This window comes from Pantherophis guttatus, chromosome 3, assembly GCF_059756535.1.
Source record: "Pantherophis guttatus breed Tessera chromosome 3, ASM5975653v1, whole genome shotgun sequence".
NCBI lineage: Eukaryota > Metazoa > Chordata > Lepidosauria > Squamata > Colubridae > Pantherophis > Pantherophis guttatus.
The window spans coordinates 63,398,317-63,415,844 of NC_142065.1; the positions used below are offsets into that span (position 1 = coordinate 63,398,317).

Below are 17,528 nucleotides of genomic sequence, written 5' to 3' on the forward strand. Positions count from 1 at the left end.
AAGTCTTTGCTATGCAGGAAAAGAATGTTTTTTTAAAATTTTATTTATTTTTATTTTTTATTTTTATTTATTTATTTGTCGAGTATGTATTAGATAATATATATAAGCATGAATTGAATACATAAAATGAATACAATTAAAGGGAACATTAGGACAGGGATGGTAGGCACGCTGGTGCTCTTATGCAAGCCCCTTACAGACCTCTTAGGAATGGGGTGAGGTCAGCAGTAGACAGTCTTAGGTTAAAATTTTGGGGTTTTTGGAATGAAACCACAGAATCAGGTAGTGCATTCCAGGCACTGACCACTCTGTTGCTGAAGTCATATTTTCTGCAATTGAGTTTGGAGCGGTTCACTTTAAGTTTGTATCTATTGTGTGCTTATATATTGTTGTGGTTGAAGCTGAAGTAGTCATTGACAGGTAGGACATTGTAGCATATTTGAAAAATGGATGAGAGTGTTTCATCTATCAACATCCTTTAGCAAATGCATGTCATTTCTGTAATTTCTGAATACTTCTCCAATAGCACAAAGCTGTGGAGCCCTTTCCCTTCCATCTTTAGTTAGGACCTCAGGTTCCACTGTATCTTAGCAATGTAATCCTTGAGAAGATTCCTCTGAGTTTTTTCCTTAGCAATCCTAATTACTATAGAGGCCTGGCCTTTTGGAGCAAAAGGCAGCTATGGCTCAAACTGAAAGGAACAGAAAGAAGGCGGCAATTTTTTTCTGGTCTACTGGAATCCTCTTTCATTGGAGCCTCAAGGCTTCTACTAGGAAAACAGTGGTCTGGAGTTTCTCTCAAGGCTTTCAGCCTATATCTGGGTTTTTCTGGAAGGATTGGGAAATCCGGTGGGAGGAGACAGAGCAACGGAGTTCCGAAACATCATCATCATCATCATCATCATCATCATCATTAATTCAATTTGTATGCTGCCCCTCTCCGAAGACTCAGTGCGGCATACAAGATCTCGGTCTGGCTATAAATAGGGGAGGCTCCAAAGCACTGTATAAATGGCAGTTGTAGAGTTAGAAGCAAAGTTTGGAGCACCTTGTCATTTGCTTTAGGCCACAAAAAGAAAGAGGCATCCTCAAAGAATAAAGAGAATGGTGAAAGAAGAGGAAATTAATGCCTCAAATAAGTTTGAGCTTCTTTACTGGGAAGCCAATTTTTGAGTGAGCCTGGCCCACAATCAGGAGTCTTAATAATGCTGATACGATCAGACTGATGAGGCAGGGGGGGTTCCTGAGGATATGTTTCTCACTTGGTATTCACAGCACACATAGATATTAAGATTTGTTCTTTTTTCCCCCTTTTTCCTAAAAAAATCTATTTGAACTATTTTAAGCCTAAAACAAATAGGATGAGGGCCTATTCCCCAAACAGATCTCCTGATTCTGAGCATTCATCCCAAGTGTCCTTTTTACTTCCTGACTATCCCTTTCCAGAAGCATTATTGAATTTTGAAGCCGCCTGTTAAAGCCTCATATTTATTACATCTTCTTCAGAAAGGAGCTACTGTGCATCAAATGGCCTGAGGGATCAATATGGATGTGAAAGTAGAAAAAAAATACAGGATATAATATATTTGGATAAAAATTTCAATCTAAATCAAGAGACTCAAAAGCAAGAATTGGAGAATGGTAGTCAAGTGAAAAATAATTCTGCATATTATCGTGAAGTTGTGTCTTATTGATTTCTCTGGTTCTTTGAAAGACCCTCTCTTTATTTGAGACATTTGTACTCTGTTGCTAGTTTGTCCAATTTATATGTATGATAATTTGCATTGGGTTCCATTATATAGTAGCATTTTGATTTATTATATTATTTTTTCTTTGAAACCTCTAACATGATATTGTCTTGACTCTTACCTGAAAATGAACATTATATAGGTAGTCCTTGACTTACCGCAGTTCATTTAGTGACAGTTCAAAGTTACAACAGCACTGAAAGAAGTGACTTGTGACCATTTTTCACACTTACCACTGTTGCAGCATCCCCGTGGTCATGCGATTTATATTCAGATTCTTGACAACTGACTCACATTTATGACGGTTGCAGTATCCTGGGGTCATGTGATCTCCTTTTGTGACCTTCTGACAAGCAGAGTCAATGGGGAAACCAGATTCACTTAACAACCGTGTTACTAATTTAAGAACTGCAGTGATTCACTTAACAAATGTGGCGAGAAAAATTGTAAAATGGAGCAAAACTCACTTAACAAATTTCTCACTTAACAACATAAATTTTCTGCTCAGTTGAGGACTACCTGTAAATTATGCCCACTTATAAGTTACACAATGGACTGCAGCAGAAAATTAATATATTTAATTTTTATAAATTGTTTGATATGTCTGTCTGCCTATATGTTTAATTTAGAAGCAAATGAAATGATGCAGTCTGAAAAGAGTATATACCTGTGATGGTGAACCTATAGCATGCGTGCCAGAGGTGACACGGAGTGCCCTCTCTGAAGGCATGCGAGCCGTCGCCCCAGCTCAGCTGTGCTGCGCATGCACCCGCACCTCCTGCCAGCCAGCTGGTCTTCTGGTCTCTGCCACGCATGCACAGGGGGTGTGTGGGGCCCCACATGCACATCCATGTAGGCGGGGCCATGTGCAGATGTGCGGGGGCAGGGCACATGCTGGGGTGTGTGCATGTGTGGGGGTGGGGCGCATTCAGGGGCCCACGCACATATTGCATTTTTGGGGTTCGGGCACGCACGCTCACATTCACGTGCCTGAGTGCGCGCTTTGGGCACTTGGTCCGGAAAAGGTTAGCCATCACTGGTATATATAGGGTGGCTGTTCAAACAAGAGAACTTTCATAGTGTCTTTTCCTTTCTATGTGTGTTCAGTGTAAGACTGTTGTAGTATTCATAATATACATTTTATGTCTTTCAGTTTTCTGATAGAGTGAATCCAACAGACAAGCATTTGGAAGTTATGATAAATAAATATGGCCTAGAAACAGCCCCATTTGCTCCACAAATTTTTGGAAATGCTGGCAAAGAACACATGGAGAAATATGGTATGTTAAAATATTAATGTTCTTAAAAAACCATGCAATGAAGACATTATTGATGTGCCACACCACTGTGAAGATCTTTGTGCCAAAAAAATCTGATTTCTATAGGGGCACAGTTTAGCTGCAGTATACAATTAGCTGGAATTCTGTTAACTGTTTTGTCTTTTGTGTCTTGAAACATGATTCTTATCTAATTTCTGTTGAGCCTCTGAGATCACGAGATCACAATAAGCACAGCATATTTTCTTAAACTGTGTTGAATCAACTAATGAAGTCATCCTTTTTAATATGCATTTAATATGCTTTTGATTATTTTAGGGACAAAGCTTGAACACTTTGCAAAAATTGCCTGGAAGAATCATAAGCATTCAGTGAACAATTCGTAAGTACAGTGTTTTAGGTGACGTGTTAGAATGCAGGCTAAAAAACAAGTATTGTGTGTTTTATTGGGAAAAAAATGCAAAGAAGTATTTAAAATGGGGGAGGAGTGTTGTAAAGGTGGCTAGTAGATTAAAAATTTCAATCCTCAAAAAAAGAGAGTTAAAATTATGATGGATTAGGATATTTAGCCAATATTTCTCTGAATATGAATACATATCAAAAGGGAATTATAATTTTCTTGTACTTCCTTGGGAACAACAAAAAAAATGAATCTGCTACTATTAGCAGTATTATGGTAGGTAGTCCTGAGCAAAGCTGCTTTATGCAACTACATTGTTCAAATGAGATTTCCAAAAGTTTCTAAATTTGTGGAAGGAGCTGGCAAAATAGTGGTGGGTTTCAAATTTTTTTACTACCGGTTCTGTGGGTGTGGCTTGGTGGGCGTGGCAGGGGAAGGATACTGTAAAATCTCCATTCTCTCCCCACTCCAGGGGAAGGTTACTGCAAAATCCCCATTTCCTCCCGATCAGATGGGACTCGGGAGGCAGAGAATAGATGGGGGTGGGGCCAGTTAGAATTTGTACTACCGGTTCGCCGAACTACTCAAAATTTCTGCTACTGGTTCTCCAGAACTGGTCAGAACCTGCTGAAACCCACCTCTGTGGCAAAAGCAGGAGATACTCATTGCAAAATTATATGATGATTTGACCTATTGTGGGAAGATACTTTTAAGATTTTGAAGAATAAAAGCAATAATTCACTGCCGCTGCTGTTGAATTGTTCTGACTGCATCCATTTTCTCTGTTTTTTGTAGAAATTCCCAGTTTCAAAAAGAGTACAGTTTAGATGAAGTCTTACAATCTCGCAAGGTTTTTGACTTCTTGACTGTCTTACAGTGTTGGTAAGAATCCACCTCTACAGTGCTTTTGTGACCCCATTTCTCCTTTTATAAAAAAAGCTTATTCTCTTCTTGATTTTGTTTCTCTTGGCTGTTTTATTCTGTTTCTTTGGAGCACTTCCTTTTTGCTAGATATTAATGTTTTTTTAAAATTGGAGATTGAATTGGGGACTTTGCATAAAGCATAGTATTAAGCATTAATCTATGACCCTTACACAAACGTGTTAATTTCAAAAGTTACAGAAGTGGTTACACGATAGTAATAACATACTGCACATACTTGAAATTGCAGATTTCCTATGCAGTAATATACAAAATAGCACATTTACACATTTCTGCTATATACCGTAATTGCTTTACAACTCATTAAGCAATCTTAAGACTCGTAATTTCAATAGTATAAATTTGACTATTGGTCAAATTCTCATCTGCCACTTTAAACTTTTTAAACATTTAAGGGGAAATACATGCATGGGTAGAATATTTTTAGCTAGATACGTAATATGGTGGGACGCCTTAGTCAGAAATGGAAATCCTAGCTTGAAACCAACTTTTGATTCTCTCCCTTATTGCTCCCCCCATCATGACCTCAGAAATTCACAACTTGATCTTCAACCTGAAAAACGGTAAAGCTATTGGAAATGAGTTGATAAAAGCAGAGTAAAATCCAGAGGCATGGCCCCTACACTGTATTACTGTCCCTTTTTACACATATACATTGTTCAGGGAATGGAATAGTCCATAATCAACCTTTATTGTGTGTTTTAAGTCCAACATCTGATGGTGCAGCAGCTGTAGTTCTTGCTAGTGAAGAATTTGTGAAGAAGAACGGATTGGAGTCGAAATCTGTCGAAATTTTGGCCCAAGAGATGAGGACTGATTTTCCGAGCTCATTTGAAGAAAACAGCTGCATTAAAATGGCAAGCCTGACCTTTTAATGTATACAGTAGTATGCACCATACATGAATATACCTATGAAAGACTGAAAATAGTTTAAGGATTAGACACAAACTGAAATGATAAAATAACCCCTGCTTGCTATAATATAAAGAATATATTTTAAAGGGAAAATGAAGTGGGAGAAAAAACAAGCAAGCAAGTGTGGGAGCTGGGACTCCTTTCTTTGGCAAACAGCTCCCCAGGAGAAGAGCAAGAGATTTCTAAGCAAAAAGAGTCCATTATGGGATAGAAAGGGGCGTGATAGTTCAGTGGTTAAAGATGCTGAGTTTGTCATCTGGAAAGCTGACAACCCATGTTTGAGACCCGAGAACTGAGCTTCCATTATTTGCCCCAGCTAGCAGTTCCAAAGCATGCAAATGTGAATAGATAAATAGGTTCCACTTCGGTGGGAAGGTAATAGCCTTCTATGAAGGGGTGGGATTCAAAAATTTTAGCAACCAGTTCTCTGCCCAGCTGCTGGATGGGTGTGGCAATGGTTGGCATGGCCTACTTAGTCTCTTGCACCATGGCAGGGGGGGCGTGTTTTCACCCACCTCAGGCTCTGGAGGCTTTCCTCGAGCTTCTGGGAGAGCGAAAACGGCCTCCCCCGGACTCCAGAGGCCCTCTGGAGGCCGGAAACGGACCCATTTCCAGACTTCTGGAACTTCCGGAAGACCCGTCTTTTGCCCTCCCAGATTCTCCTGCACTTACCTGGCATCCAAAATGGGCCGCGTGGAGACTCCTGGGAGGGGAGGGATGGACGGAGCCAGCCAGTCCTTGCAACTACTGATTCGGCAAGCCAGATGTAAAATTAGCCTCCGGGTAGCCCGAACCGGTCCGAACTGGTTGAATCCCACTCCTGCTTCTATGCACCTTGGCGTATAGTCATAGTGGCCATATGAACACAGAAAATGTCTTTGGACAACGATGGCTCCCTCAGCTAAGAAACAGAGATGAGGAGTGCCCCTTACTGGACAGGGGAAACCTTTACCTTTTATGGGATAGGAGATCCATGGAGAAAACAGGAAGCTTTCAGTTTAAATCCCATACTCCAAATCTAACTAAAGAATACAAAATTGCTGAAAGAGCACCTCTTGTTGGATATGAATGGGTCATAAGAGCAAGAATGAACAGATGTAAAATGACTCGCTCATTACTTTTGAAGAAAGTAATTTCATAATTCCATGAATATATTTAATAGAATTCTTGGTAGATCATTCAAATTTGTTTCAGTCATGCCTAAAATTAACCTCTTCCCTGGGCATACAACAGTGTAGCTTAATTCAGAAGAAAAGTACCCACTTTTCTTGAAATAGCTGGACGTATTTTTTTAATTTGCTGCTGTTGCTTTCAGTGCATTTATGTATATGTTGCCTTTTGATGTACATTAATTGGGAAATAGATATAAAGTAATAGGGAATATATAAAGTCCGTTTATTATTCATGAACTTCAAGTGCATATTTACACAGCATATTTAATTTCTGACAATTTCATTTTTTTCTGTGGTCTCTCCAAAGTAGTGCTTCTTGATGGGGGCAGTGTCTAAATATTATCAATCCCTGCATATGCAGTCAATTCATATTTGTTCATTTGGTTATAATATTCCAAATGGTTAATTAAGTGGTGTTTGTGTGTGCGCGCCCATACACATATTCCAATTTTTAAAAAGTCATTCATCAGGACAATTAAATGGAGTTCAGAAAACAGAAACATTCAATGAAATGCATTCTGGTTATATTTTATTGCTTTTAGGTTGGTTATGATATGACAAAGGAAGCTGCCAAAAAATGTTTTTCACAAACTGGCCTAACACCAGAAGATGTGGACGTGATTGAACTTCATGACTGTTTCTCTGCTAATGAATTAATTACATATGAAGCTCTGGGACTCTGTCCTGAAGGTATTCCTTCAATATTAGAACTACTAAACAGCTTGGTCATAGCTTCCACACAATTAAGTGCAGTTTTCCCTTTGTTTAACTCTTCAAAATGATCTCTGGAGGCAAGATGATTGCTAGAAAGTTCTCCCTGTCTGATGCCTTTCTATCATCATGCAGATAAAAAGAGCACAGAATAACAGAGTTGGAAGGGACCTTGGAGGTCTTATAGTCCAACCACCTGCTTAGGCAGGAAAACCTATACCATTTCAGACAAATGGTTGTCCGATCTATTTTTAAAAACTTCCTGTGTTGGAGCATTCACAACTTCTGGAGGCACTGATTAATTGTTCTAACAGTGACCTCCTCCTCTTCATTAGCACTGCCTTTGAAGACAATACTAGCCTTTAAGATTTCGAAGGAATAGGTTTAATTAACAGGAGACTGAATCACTATCCTCCAAGTCCAATAGTCCTTATTTAACAACCACAGTTGGGATCAGTCACTCAATCAGTAAGCAAAGGGACATTAAGTGAAACCACAACTATGCTTATAATCTTGCTTCAGTTTTCTTTTGCTTGATGGAAATATTGTAAATGCAAAGGATTGGTAGTAAAGTTACTTTTTCATCACTGTTGTAATGGCAAATGGTCACTGTACGAGGCAGCTGGTAAATGAGAACTACCTATATAGTGTGCTATTGTAAGGATACGAGGTTGGTTGTGGAAGTGCTGTCTGAAATTAGGCTGAAATCAAATGGTGAGTATTGAGTAGAGACTATGAAAAAGATTTGAAAACAATGCCTATCCTTTGTGGAAAGGAATTAAGAATATTTTTACACATATTAACTATTTATTTAATACTGTCTTGTACATCCATTGAAGAGTGGTCTTAGAAAAGCTATATAACACCCTCAATATTTTTGAATGGGAAAAGTAGCGATATGAGTTATTGCTTAATGGGTAGTGGTTAAGGCACTGGCCTGGAAACCAGGAGACTGTGAATTCTAGTCTCACTTTAGGCATAAAAGCCAGCTGGCTGATTCTGGGCCAGTCACACTCTCTCAGCCCAACTCACCTCACAGGGTTGTTGTTGCAGAGAAAATAAGAAGAGGAAGAAGTATTAGACATGTTCTCTGTCTTGAGTTATTTATAAAGTAATAAAGGTGTGATAAAAATATAATCAATAAATATAGCTAGAGCATAAAGAATTTATTCCTATGAACTTAAGGATATAGAAATCATTACACAGATATTGTTGTGCTGTCCCTGTTAAATGTTCTGCACTATTAATGTCAAGTTAATGTCAGACACTTCAAGAATTTTATTTAGAAGTGGGGGATATATGCATTAATAATTTCCTTTTTTTTTTCTTTTAAGGAGGAGCTGGTGAGCTGATTGATAGAGGAGACACAACATATGGTGGAAAATGGGTTATAAATCCCAGTGGTGGTTTGATTTCAAAAGGACACCCACTGGGTGCTACAGGTAATTCAGTCGACTATAAGGCTTTTAAGTATCTTTATGGAGGAAATATGCCATTTTATTTAAAGAAAAGGCTAAGCTACGCCTTCTTCTCTTTTGCAATCAGCCAACCACATAGACCTGCTCCTTTGAGGAGAAGGTATAGTATTAATATTCAATTATTCTATGCTGATTTATCTGACAGGAAATCCTACTGAATGCCCTGTTAAGGTGAAATGTCCATAAACCCTTTAAACACAAACACATATTTCTAGTCATTTCAAGAGATAATTTCTGGCCAGATGGACTATTTGGCAAGGAAATTGTAAGCCTGGTCGCATTTCATAGGGTTTGCTAAGCCACTCTTGGAATTGTCCCAATATATCTTCATGCCTTCACTTTTTTTAGTATGAAGGTAGTTCTTTATGTAGAAAAAACTAATACATGCAACTAATAGTCATTACAAATATACTGGTTTAAACTGAATTTGATTTCAAGCCTATGCATGGGTAGATAAATATTTATAATCCCTAAACGGAGTAATGTTCGTTAATATTTTTGTTAGAAATATTACAAAAAGATTATGATAACATTTCTAAGGTTAAATTGTCCCTTGGGTGAAGCTTGTATTGTTGCATGACATATTATTTTCTTAGCAACAATATGAAAGGGTTCCAGAAATGTGTTTTAACTTCTCAATGTAATCTATAACCTGTGTATGCCATCCAAGTATAGCCAGTACCTACCGTACTTATCTTGTCAAACTCAAAAGAGTTGGCTATATCTATTCATTTTCTCCCCAAACAAGTCTTTCCTTTGTGTGCTTTCATGTTTGTTCAATTGGTTGTGAACGTGAACTTAGCTATTGATCTTAGGAGGCTTGCACCCAGGACAGATTATATTTTTACTTATATTCAAATATTATTGCTCACTTGATGATATGTCTCTCTGGGCTCTTTTCCTCTTTAAAAATAACAGAAATTCATTTATTTAAAGTCATTCATGAACTGCCTCGAACTGTTATTCATAATCTGTAAAATGGAACAACTTGTTTAGTTTATTGTTCTTGACTATTGTATTCTTCAGCATATTTATTAAGTTCTTGAGCTAAAAGACAACTTTAATCTGGCTGTTGAAAGCTCAGATATTAAGAGTGCAGATACAGAAAATGCTGTCCTAATGCTGAAAGCTAATTTTTAGTTTGTCGCTCTGTGCAAATATCCTGACATTCTTTTTTGATTTCAGGAGTGTAATTGCTCTTTGAACAAGGTGATGAAATCTTTTCGTTTGAGCTTATATCAGCTTTTCAATTTTTTCAGAATGATTGCTCTCTACCTATCTGCTGGCAACATTCCAGAGAGGGCCTCTAAGAAGAAAGAGGGAAGCTATATTTGCCCTTTGCTTTATAATGTAATCTAACTTCTAGATTGCATAGCATTCCTGTATTAGGGAAAAAAATATTTGTCAAGTCTTGCATAATTTAGAGCAGTGTTTCTTAACTAGGGAAATTCTGGAAGTTGAAGTTCACATATCTTAATGTTGGCAAGGTTGAGAAACACTGACTTAGAAGCTTTACAGGAAGATAGATTCTATTTAAATGTTAGGAAAAAAATCTATAGAACTAATTCTTTGGGAAGTGATGAGTTCCCCCACACTGAATGTCTTCTTGCAGAGGCTGGACAGCTGTGTCCAGAATACTATAAGTTGGCCATTGGCTACAGAGAAGCTAGCTTTGGGGTTTTGAATGAACCTCTCCAATTTTGTGATCTCATCAGGAAAAGATACCGGTAGTTTTTGTTGTCAATTTAATAAAGACTTTTAAAGATAAACATAAGAGAGACCCATACCTAATTGGTTTTAATGTGTACTTTACCTTCAATGACTAACTGTGGAAATGAGTTTGCATGGTTTTTAAAAAAACCCTCTTTAGCTCACTCCATGGCAAGCAGGCAGGTCATAACATGCATGTATTCACATTAAACTAATATCTGCTTGCTTGCTTATTTATTTACAGGTAATTCATTTAATGATGGTTCAAAGTTACAATGGCCTCAAGTAATTTACGTCCAGTTCTTGAAGTTAGGATTATTGCACCACCCCCACCATCATGTGATTGCAATTAGGGAATTTAGCAACTGGCTCACATTTATGACCATTGCAGTATCTTGGCAGGTCACATGATCACAATTTGTGACCTTCCCAGCTGGCTTCCAACAAGCAAAGTCAATTGGAGAAGCCAGATTTGCTTAATGACTGCATGCTTCACTTAATAACAATGTGATTTGCTTAACAGCTGTGGTGAAAATGGTGGTAAAATTGGATCTGCTTATATAATGGCTGGCTTAACAACTACTGTATCACTTAGTGGCCAAAACTCTAGTCCCTGTTAGGTTTGTAAGTCAAGGACTACCTATACTGCTTTTGGCCTTGCACAAAATATTTATGTTGGCGATTGTGAAGTAGGCTCACCTTATTTTTATCACAAGAACTATATAGTACAACTGAAGACTTCATCACCTTGGGAAACTGTAACTCTAGTTCAGAGGTCTTCAAACTATGCTGGCTGGAGAATTCTGGGAGTTGAAGTCCACAAGTCTTAAAGCTGCCAAGTTTGAAGACCTCTGCTCCAGTTTATACAGTTCCTACACCTGGATTTTATTATTTTATTTTATTTTATTTATTTTATTTTATTTTATTTTATTTTATTTTATTTTATTTTATTTTATTTTATTTTATTTATTTTATTTTATTTTATTTTATTTTATTTTATTTTATTTTATTTTATTTTATTTTATTTTATTTCATTTCATTTCATTTCATTTTATTTTATTATTTTATTTTATTTTATTTTATTTCTTTGTCGGACATCTCATCACAAGGCGAATTTTTATAGCAAAAAAGTAATGTCCTAGTGGTGGTTGTGGTGCAATTTATTGTTTTTTATCAGAAGGCTTCATCTTGGATTTCAAACACGCCTCATTTTCTTTTCCTTTCCTTTCAAGTTGGGTGTGCATGAACTCTCGTAATACAGCTTGATCTACAGGCTCTGTGTTTGATGCATTAGGTCTGGCTCAGTGTGCTGAACTTTGCTGGCATCTAAGAGGAGAAGCCGGAAAGAGGCAGGTTCCCGGGGCAAAGCTAGCTTTGCAGCATAATTTCGGCCTTGGTGGTGCAGTTGTAGTCTCTCTCTACAGAATGGGCTTTCCAGAAGCTGCACGGTGAGTGCCGAGTCCTCCTTTGATGCCTTCATTTCCTTCCCTGTGCAATATTCGTCCTTGCCGCTGTAGGAATTTCAGCGACTTCGTTTCCACTTTGAACCTTAAAGTGCCTGCTGTGAATAACCAGATTAAGCTGCTCCTTGTAAATCAGATTAATGTGCCTGCTGTAAATAACGTATTTTGCTATTATTTCCCACTCTAATTCTTGCATAATTAAAGTGGGCAGTTGGAAATCGTCCTGCTTACAACAGGAAAATTATCGGGTCGTGGATGAAAGTCCTTGGCTCAGAATTGTTTCTTTGAAAAAGGATCATGCTTTGTCAGATGCTTTGCTCATAGATCAAAGAGTTCTATCTTAATTATGTTTTCCAAATATGGTTCCATATTTTTTTTTCTTTTTAAAAGCTTTTAAAAACTGTAAAGTTAAGAGAATGTACAGAACAAGTTTTAAATTGCCTAGAAAAGATGAGGGCCAATTTTGTACGCATAATACTGTAAACTGAATTAAGATTGCTCATGTATTATAGCCTATGGATGTTTCTTTTAGGCAACAGTTAAGAGTATCCAAATCATTTTATAAGGTTATGATAAAGAGCAAGGAAATTTAGATGGAAAAAAAAACTTATTTCAGCAGTTAACTAATTGTTTCCTGTGCTTACTTACACATTGATTTTCTGCATTTTCTCATATATGTGAAAGAGAACTGTCTGCATGCTTTAATAGTTTCTTTGTATATTTCTTTGTATAAATAATGGTTTGTTTATTTGTCAGATTTATCTCCTATATTCCCAACTCCACAACATTTTTTCCACACCATAATGTTGCAAAACTAGACAGAGAGAGATAGTGATTGACCAAAATCACCCATTTTATATGAGCATAGCCTTGAACAAGGATCTCTATGGTCATAGTCCAACATTTAGAAATATTAGATCAAGTACCAGTTCAGTACATAAAGCAGAGGTCCTGTAAAGATCTTTCCAGTTAATAAGTAGCTTTAGTGTAATGTGCATAAACGATAAAATTCTTTACAAAGAGCAGATTATAATGAACTAGAATAAAACATGCACGGGGGCTTTTAGATTTAGAAAAGACTACTTAGGTTCCCAGTATGAAAAACTTAAATGGAAATAGTTGGCAGTTTTAAACCAGCCTGGATTTTTTATGATAAGATGGCTATGACATAATTTCATCTAAGTTTTGCTTTGATCCATTTTACACTAAACAAAATCAGACTAGGGATTTTGTGTTTTTATATCCCACTTCCCTCTTTCTCAGGTTTATTATCTTTTCTAGAAAATAATCGCTTTAGATTAAAAGTTAATTCAAGTAGTAATATCTGAAATTTATATTCTTTCTCAAGGTGAATTCATTTTTCATCACATTGCCGTATTAAGTAATTATCTTGTTCAACTGGAAAATGAAGCATTTCAGCTTTTTAATCACATCTCACCAGGGCTTAAGATAGATTGCATCATTTATATCTTTACCCTATTTTATCTTTACATTAATATGTGGAGGAGGTTACTCTGAGATTTTGCTGATGGAAATTTTGGGAGGGCAGAGGTAAAGTTGGGTTCAAACAAAAATTATCCCTAATACTTTTCAAAGAATGTGTAGATTTTACTTACATTGTGAATTTGTTTTTCTGCTGGACATACGTGTGTAGCAAAATTATATTGCTAAAATCTTGCCTGATCAGTCAGCAAGGATTTGGAACATTAGGATTAGCTTTTGAGTAATTAGGGAAAAGGTAAGCTTGTTTCATCATTTCCATTTTACACTTTCATAACTATTGTTCACAGCTGATTGCCAGAAAGTGCTTTGACCAATTTAACTACAGCAATTATTAATATAAAATTTTGCCTTTTTCTCATGTCAAAAATTGTTTCTACCCACGTTCACCTCTTAATTCTGATTAGATTTTTTTCCTTCAGAATACATTGTATTTCTATTTAAAAGAGGAGAATGCACAAAATATTTCTCTCCTTCTTCCCTCCCTTGTAGAGGTGGTTTGATTTTGGCTTAGTGCATTTGAAGAATTATACTTCGTAAACCATTATTATGGCTTAATATGTGTGACACATGCAAACACTATAATTAGATTGTATGGAAAATTGCTTGTTGGAATCTGCTTATTTCACTGATACTAAGTTACTTTTTCCCATTTCAGGAATCGGAGTATCCAGGCCATTCCTACTAGAGCAATGGTTGATGGATTTAAATCATCACTTGTATTCAAAGAAATTGAAAAGAAACTTCAAGAGGTTTGTACAGTAAATATGCTTATAAATACATTGCAAAAGACCTAATTTATGTACCGGCACAGAAATATTTTAAGTACACAAATGATTATATTCTTTGAATATGGCTGGTCTGCCAAAATTAAGTCTCTTTAATTATCAGATTAATTTTCCTTGTAATGAGTTCTTTTTTCCTTACAAAATAAAGAAAAAAATAGGTCAGAACCAAGAGACAGAACAATGTAATTATTGTTGTCTTTGTCTTAATAATAGCTATCATGAATTTCTGAAATACAAATTGCACTTTGTAAAAAAAAATAAAAAATGGATCATTAATATGGAACTATGTGCCTTGTAATATTAATTTCTCTTTCTCTGTTGAGTAACCTTGGAACTAGAAAAACCTGATTATGTTTTGGTGATAATATTAATCCTGTAATAGGAACTGTTGGATTGTTAAAAGTGCCACTTCATACTGGAGATAGAGAGTAATATGCTTGAATGAACTCTCATGTGGTAGGGGGGGAAAGACAACGCATGTAGCAAAATGTTTACAGCATATCTAAATTTCTCTGTTTGCCTTGCCTGTCTGCAATTGCTTCAGTTCTTTTGTAGGCAGAGAATGAAATCTAGGACAGGGCAAGATTCAACTTGGCAAAATAATTAGCTACCATGTTATAGATTGTGGAGATAGGTATTTGGAAACTCAGATAATTATGTCCATATGCTTGGCATTGTAACCTGAAACAATTCGCTCAAAATGAAGCCACTTCAAGTTTCATGGGTGTTACTTCCTTGACACTGGTTAGGGTTGAGGAGCTACTTACTCTCCATAAAGAACATTTTTTAGGAAAGAGTGTTTGTGCAGCATTAAAGAAAGAGCTGCAGTTCAAAAACTTGCATTCTTTCATACAAACTGCAAGAACCCTAGAGTTGATGTTATTGCAACCAACAAATCTGACCCTACTGCTCAACATACCAGTTTAAGCATCTCCAACTCTTTCATCCAGAAAAGATGACCTCATAATCTCCCTTGGAAGTCAATTCCATTCTGAAACTCTTCTTTCTGTTAGCAAGATTTTTCCTCAACATTCAACTGTAATATTTTTGCCTATTACTAAAATAATTAGTCTATACTGTACTCTATACTGTGATAACTGACAAGAGATAATGAACTTCTGTGTGCCCCATTCTTCTCAATTCTTCATTAAAACAATTCTCACATATCCTCCTTATTAAGTCTAAATACACCTCAGTGAACTTAAATTCTAAACTTCTGATTTTTCTCATTGCTCTTCATTGCCCAAATATCAGTGTTTGAATCTTTATTAAATGGTGAGAGGAAGGACTGAGCACAATTCTTAGTGGGGCATCTGATCTCTCTAAATTGCAGTGTGACTATTCCAGGGTCTGCCTTTTGGCAGCCACAAAACTGCTGAATGATACTCAGTTTGGGATTATAATTCTATTTTTTCATATATATCATTCATATATAGTTCATCCTCTGCTTGTGCATTTTATTTAATTCATTTCAGTTAAAAACCTTTGTAACTAGTAACATTCATTTTATTTTTACCCAATTTCTCTAAACTCTCGTTTTTAATTTTGTTGTTTTCTTCATTATTAGTTATCCTGTCCTGTTTAGTGCCAGCAAATTTAAGTTCTTCATTTTTTCCATGTTGTAATTGTTGTTGATAGTCATTTTAATAACCTTTTTTAAAAAATAGTCTCATCCACCTTGGACTACTTCTAAAACCTCAACCTTTTGGGCACTGGGGACTGGTTCCATGGAGAAAGGTTTTCCGCAGACCAGAGGGGGCGTGGTTTCACATGCTGCCTTCATCCCATGGATGGGGCTTCACTTGTTTGTGCGGCCCTGTTTCTGGCATGCCACGGACCAGTGCTAGTCCACGGACTGGGGGTTGGGGATCCCTGTGCTAAAGAAATAAAACTCACTGCCATTGGCAGTGGGTATGCTAAACCTTGGCAACAACTCCATTATGTTCTTGATCTGTAATCTAAAAAGATACGATATTTTATGAACAGAGTGTCTGGAAAGTACACATTCATTCTGTTCTTCCTATTGGGAAGTCAATTATTAGAATTCTGTTCTTTGTCTTCTTCAGATAGTATTGTGGCCATTATGCTTTTCAAGGCCCCAATTTCTTGTCTTTTGTTCAGTGTTATATTAATAAACAGCATGTGGGAACTATTTCTTCATTTCAGCTGTACACAGGGTTTTCTTTTCCTAATCACTCATTTATTGGGTTGACTTCTTCTTCTGTTTCTTCCTCTGACAGCAAATCCTTTAATCCAAGAAATTTTCATCCTCTTAAGTGTTTCCACTTGCTCCTGCAAGTCTCTAACTCAAAGTAGCGATACCATATTTGCTAATGTGATTTGGATTGCTAACCAGGTGAGCTGTGTGTCTCCACTGGTTTGAAAGCAGGTGCCACCAAAACTGATAGAGAACTGTGAGCAGTGTCACCAAAGAATACAGTGACTACACTGTGTTTCCAGACTGGGGTTGTGGAGCTCACAAATGAACTGTACAATAGCGCATCTTCTTCAGACCCGAACGACTGCCATATCTAATGTTGTTTGGAATCATTCACTCAGATTAATGAGGAATGTCTACAAGGCTTGAGCATGTTGTAAATATGTTGCACACACCCAGTTTAAGATCGCATTTTAATGATTGTAACTTTTACATTATGATTACAGGAAGGAGAAGAGTATGTCAAGAAAATTGGCGGCATTTTTGCCTTTAAAGTAAAAGATGGTCCTGAGGGGAAAGAAGCTACTTGGGTAGTTGATGTGAAAAATGGTAAAGGCTGTGTGGATAATAACACCGGTGAGTGTCATTTTTTTTAAAGAAAAAATTCTTAGGTTGTTGGATTAAAAGGGTAACAAAGTATATACGGTGGGTGTGGATGAAGTATAGGAATGGGCATAATTAGAGAACGTTTCATTAGATCTGCAAGTAAAATGAATGTATTGTGATGCACTTTTTAATAAACATGAAAAATATAAGCTACGCATTCTTGATGTGATGCTTTCTTGTAAGTCCCAATTTTAAAACACTTGCATCTGAAATGTAGGGCAGAAGAAAATGTTTAAAATATTTTAGTTATGTTCCCTTTTTCCCTTCACTTCTGGATACAGCATTGTTGGCTTTTCTGCCTGTTAGTTGGCTGTGTTATTAAAAGTGCTATTGATTATAATGCTAGTTTTCATGCAATGATCAAGTAGGCAACCAACATTTTTAAATGTAGACCACCAAAATTTTGTTGGTGGTCACCTATCCCTACTAAAAAATTCTATTGGTTTATTATTTTGTAGGTGATAGAAAGAAAATAATAATAATACACAAGGAGTTATCATATAAACTGCAGCACATTATACTTGAATTTAATCAAATTTAAATGTAATCAAATTTTTATTTTGTTCTGGACCTGCTTACTTTTTTGAGTACATCTGCTACT

The 17,528-nt window shown here is 36.6% G+C and overlaps 1 protein-coding gene across 1 annotated transcript in view; it reads left to right on the forward strand.

The window, feature by feature from the left end:
* Nucleotides 1-17,528, forward strand: part of SCP2 (sterol carrier protein 2) — a 29,918-nt gene that overhangs the window by 9,277 nt on the left and 3,113 nt on the right. The window contains exons 6-14 of the mRNA XM_034415095.3: nt 2,901-3,027; nt 3,343-3,406; nt 4,220-4,306; nt 5,073-5,223; nt 6,996-7,143; nt 8,499-8,606; nt 11,647-11,800; nt 13,974-14,067; nt 16,768-16,897. Of these exons, the coding sequence (XP_034270986.1) occupies nt 2,901-3,027; nt 3,343-3,406; nt 4,220-4,306; nt 5,073-5,223; nt 6,996-7,143; nt 8,499-8,606; nt 11,647-11,800; nt 13,974-14,067; nt 16,768-16,897 (1,063 nt within the window). The remainder of the gene's footprint in view (nt 1-2,900; nt 3,028-3,342; nt 3,407-4,219; nt 4,307-5,072; nt 5,224-6,995; nt 7,144-8,498; nt 8,607-11,646; nt 11,801-13,973; nt 14,068-16,767; nt 16,898-17,528) is intronic.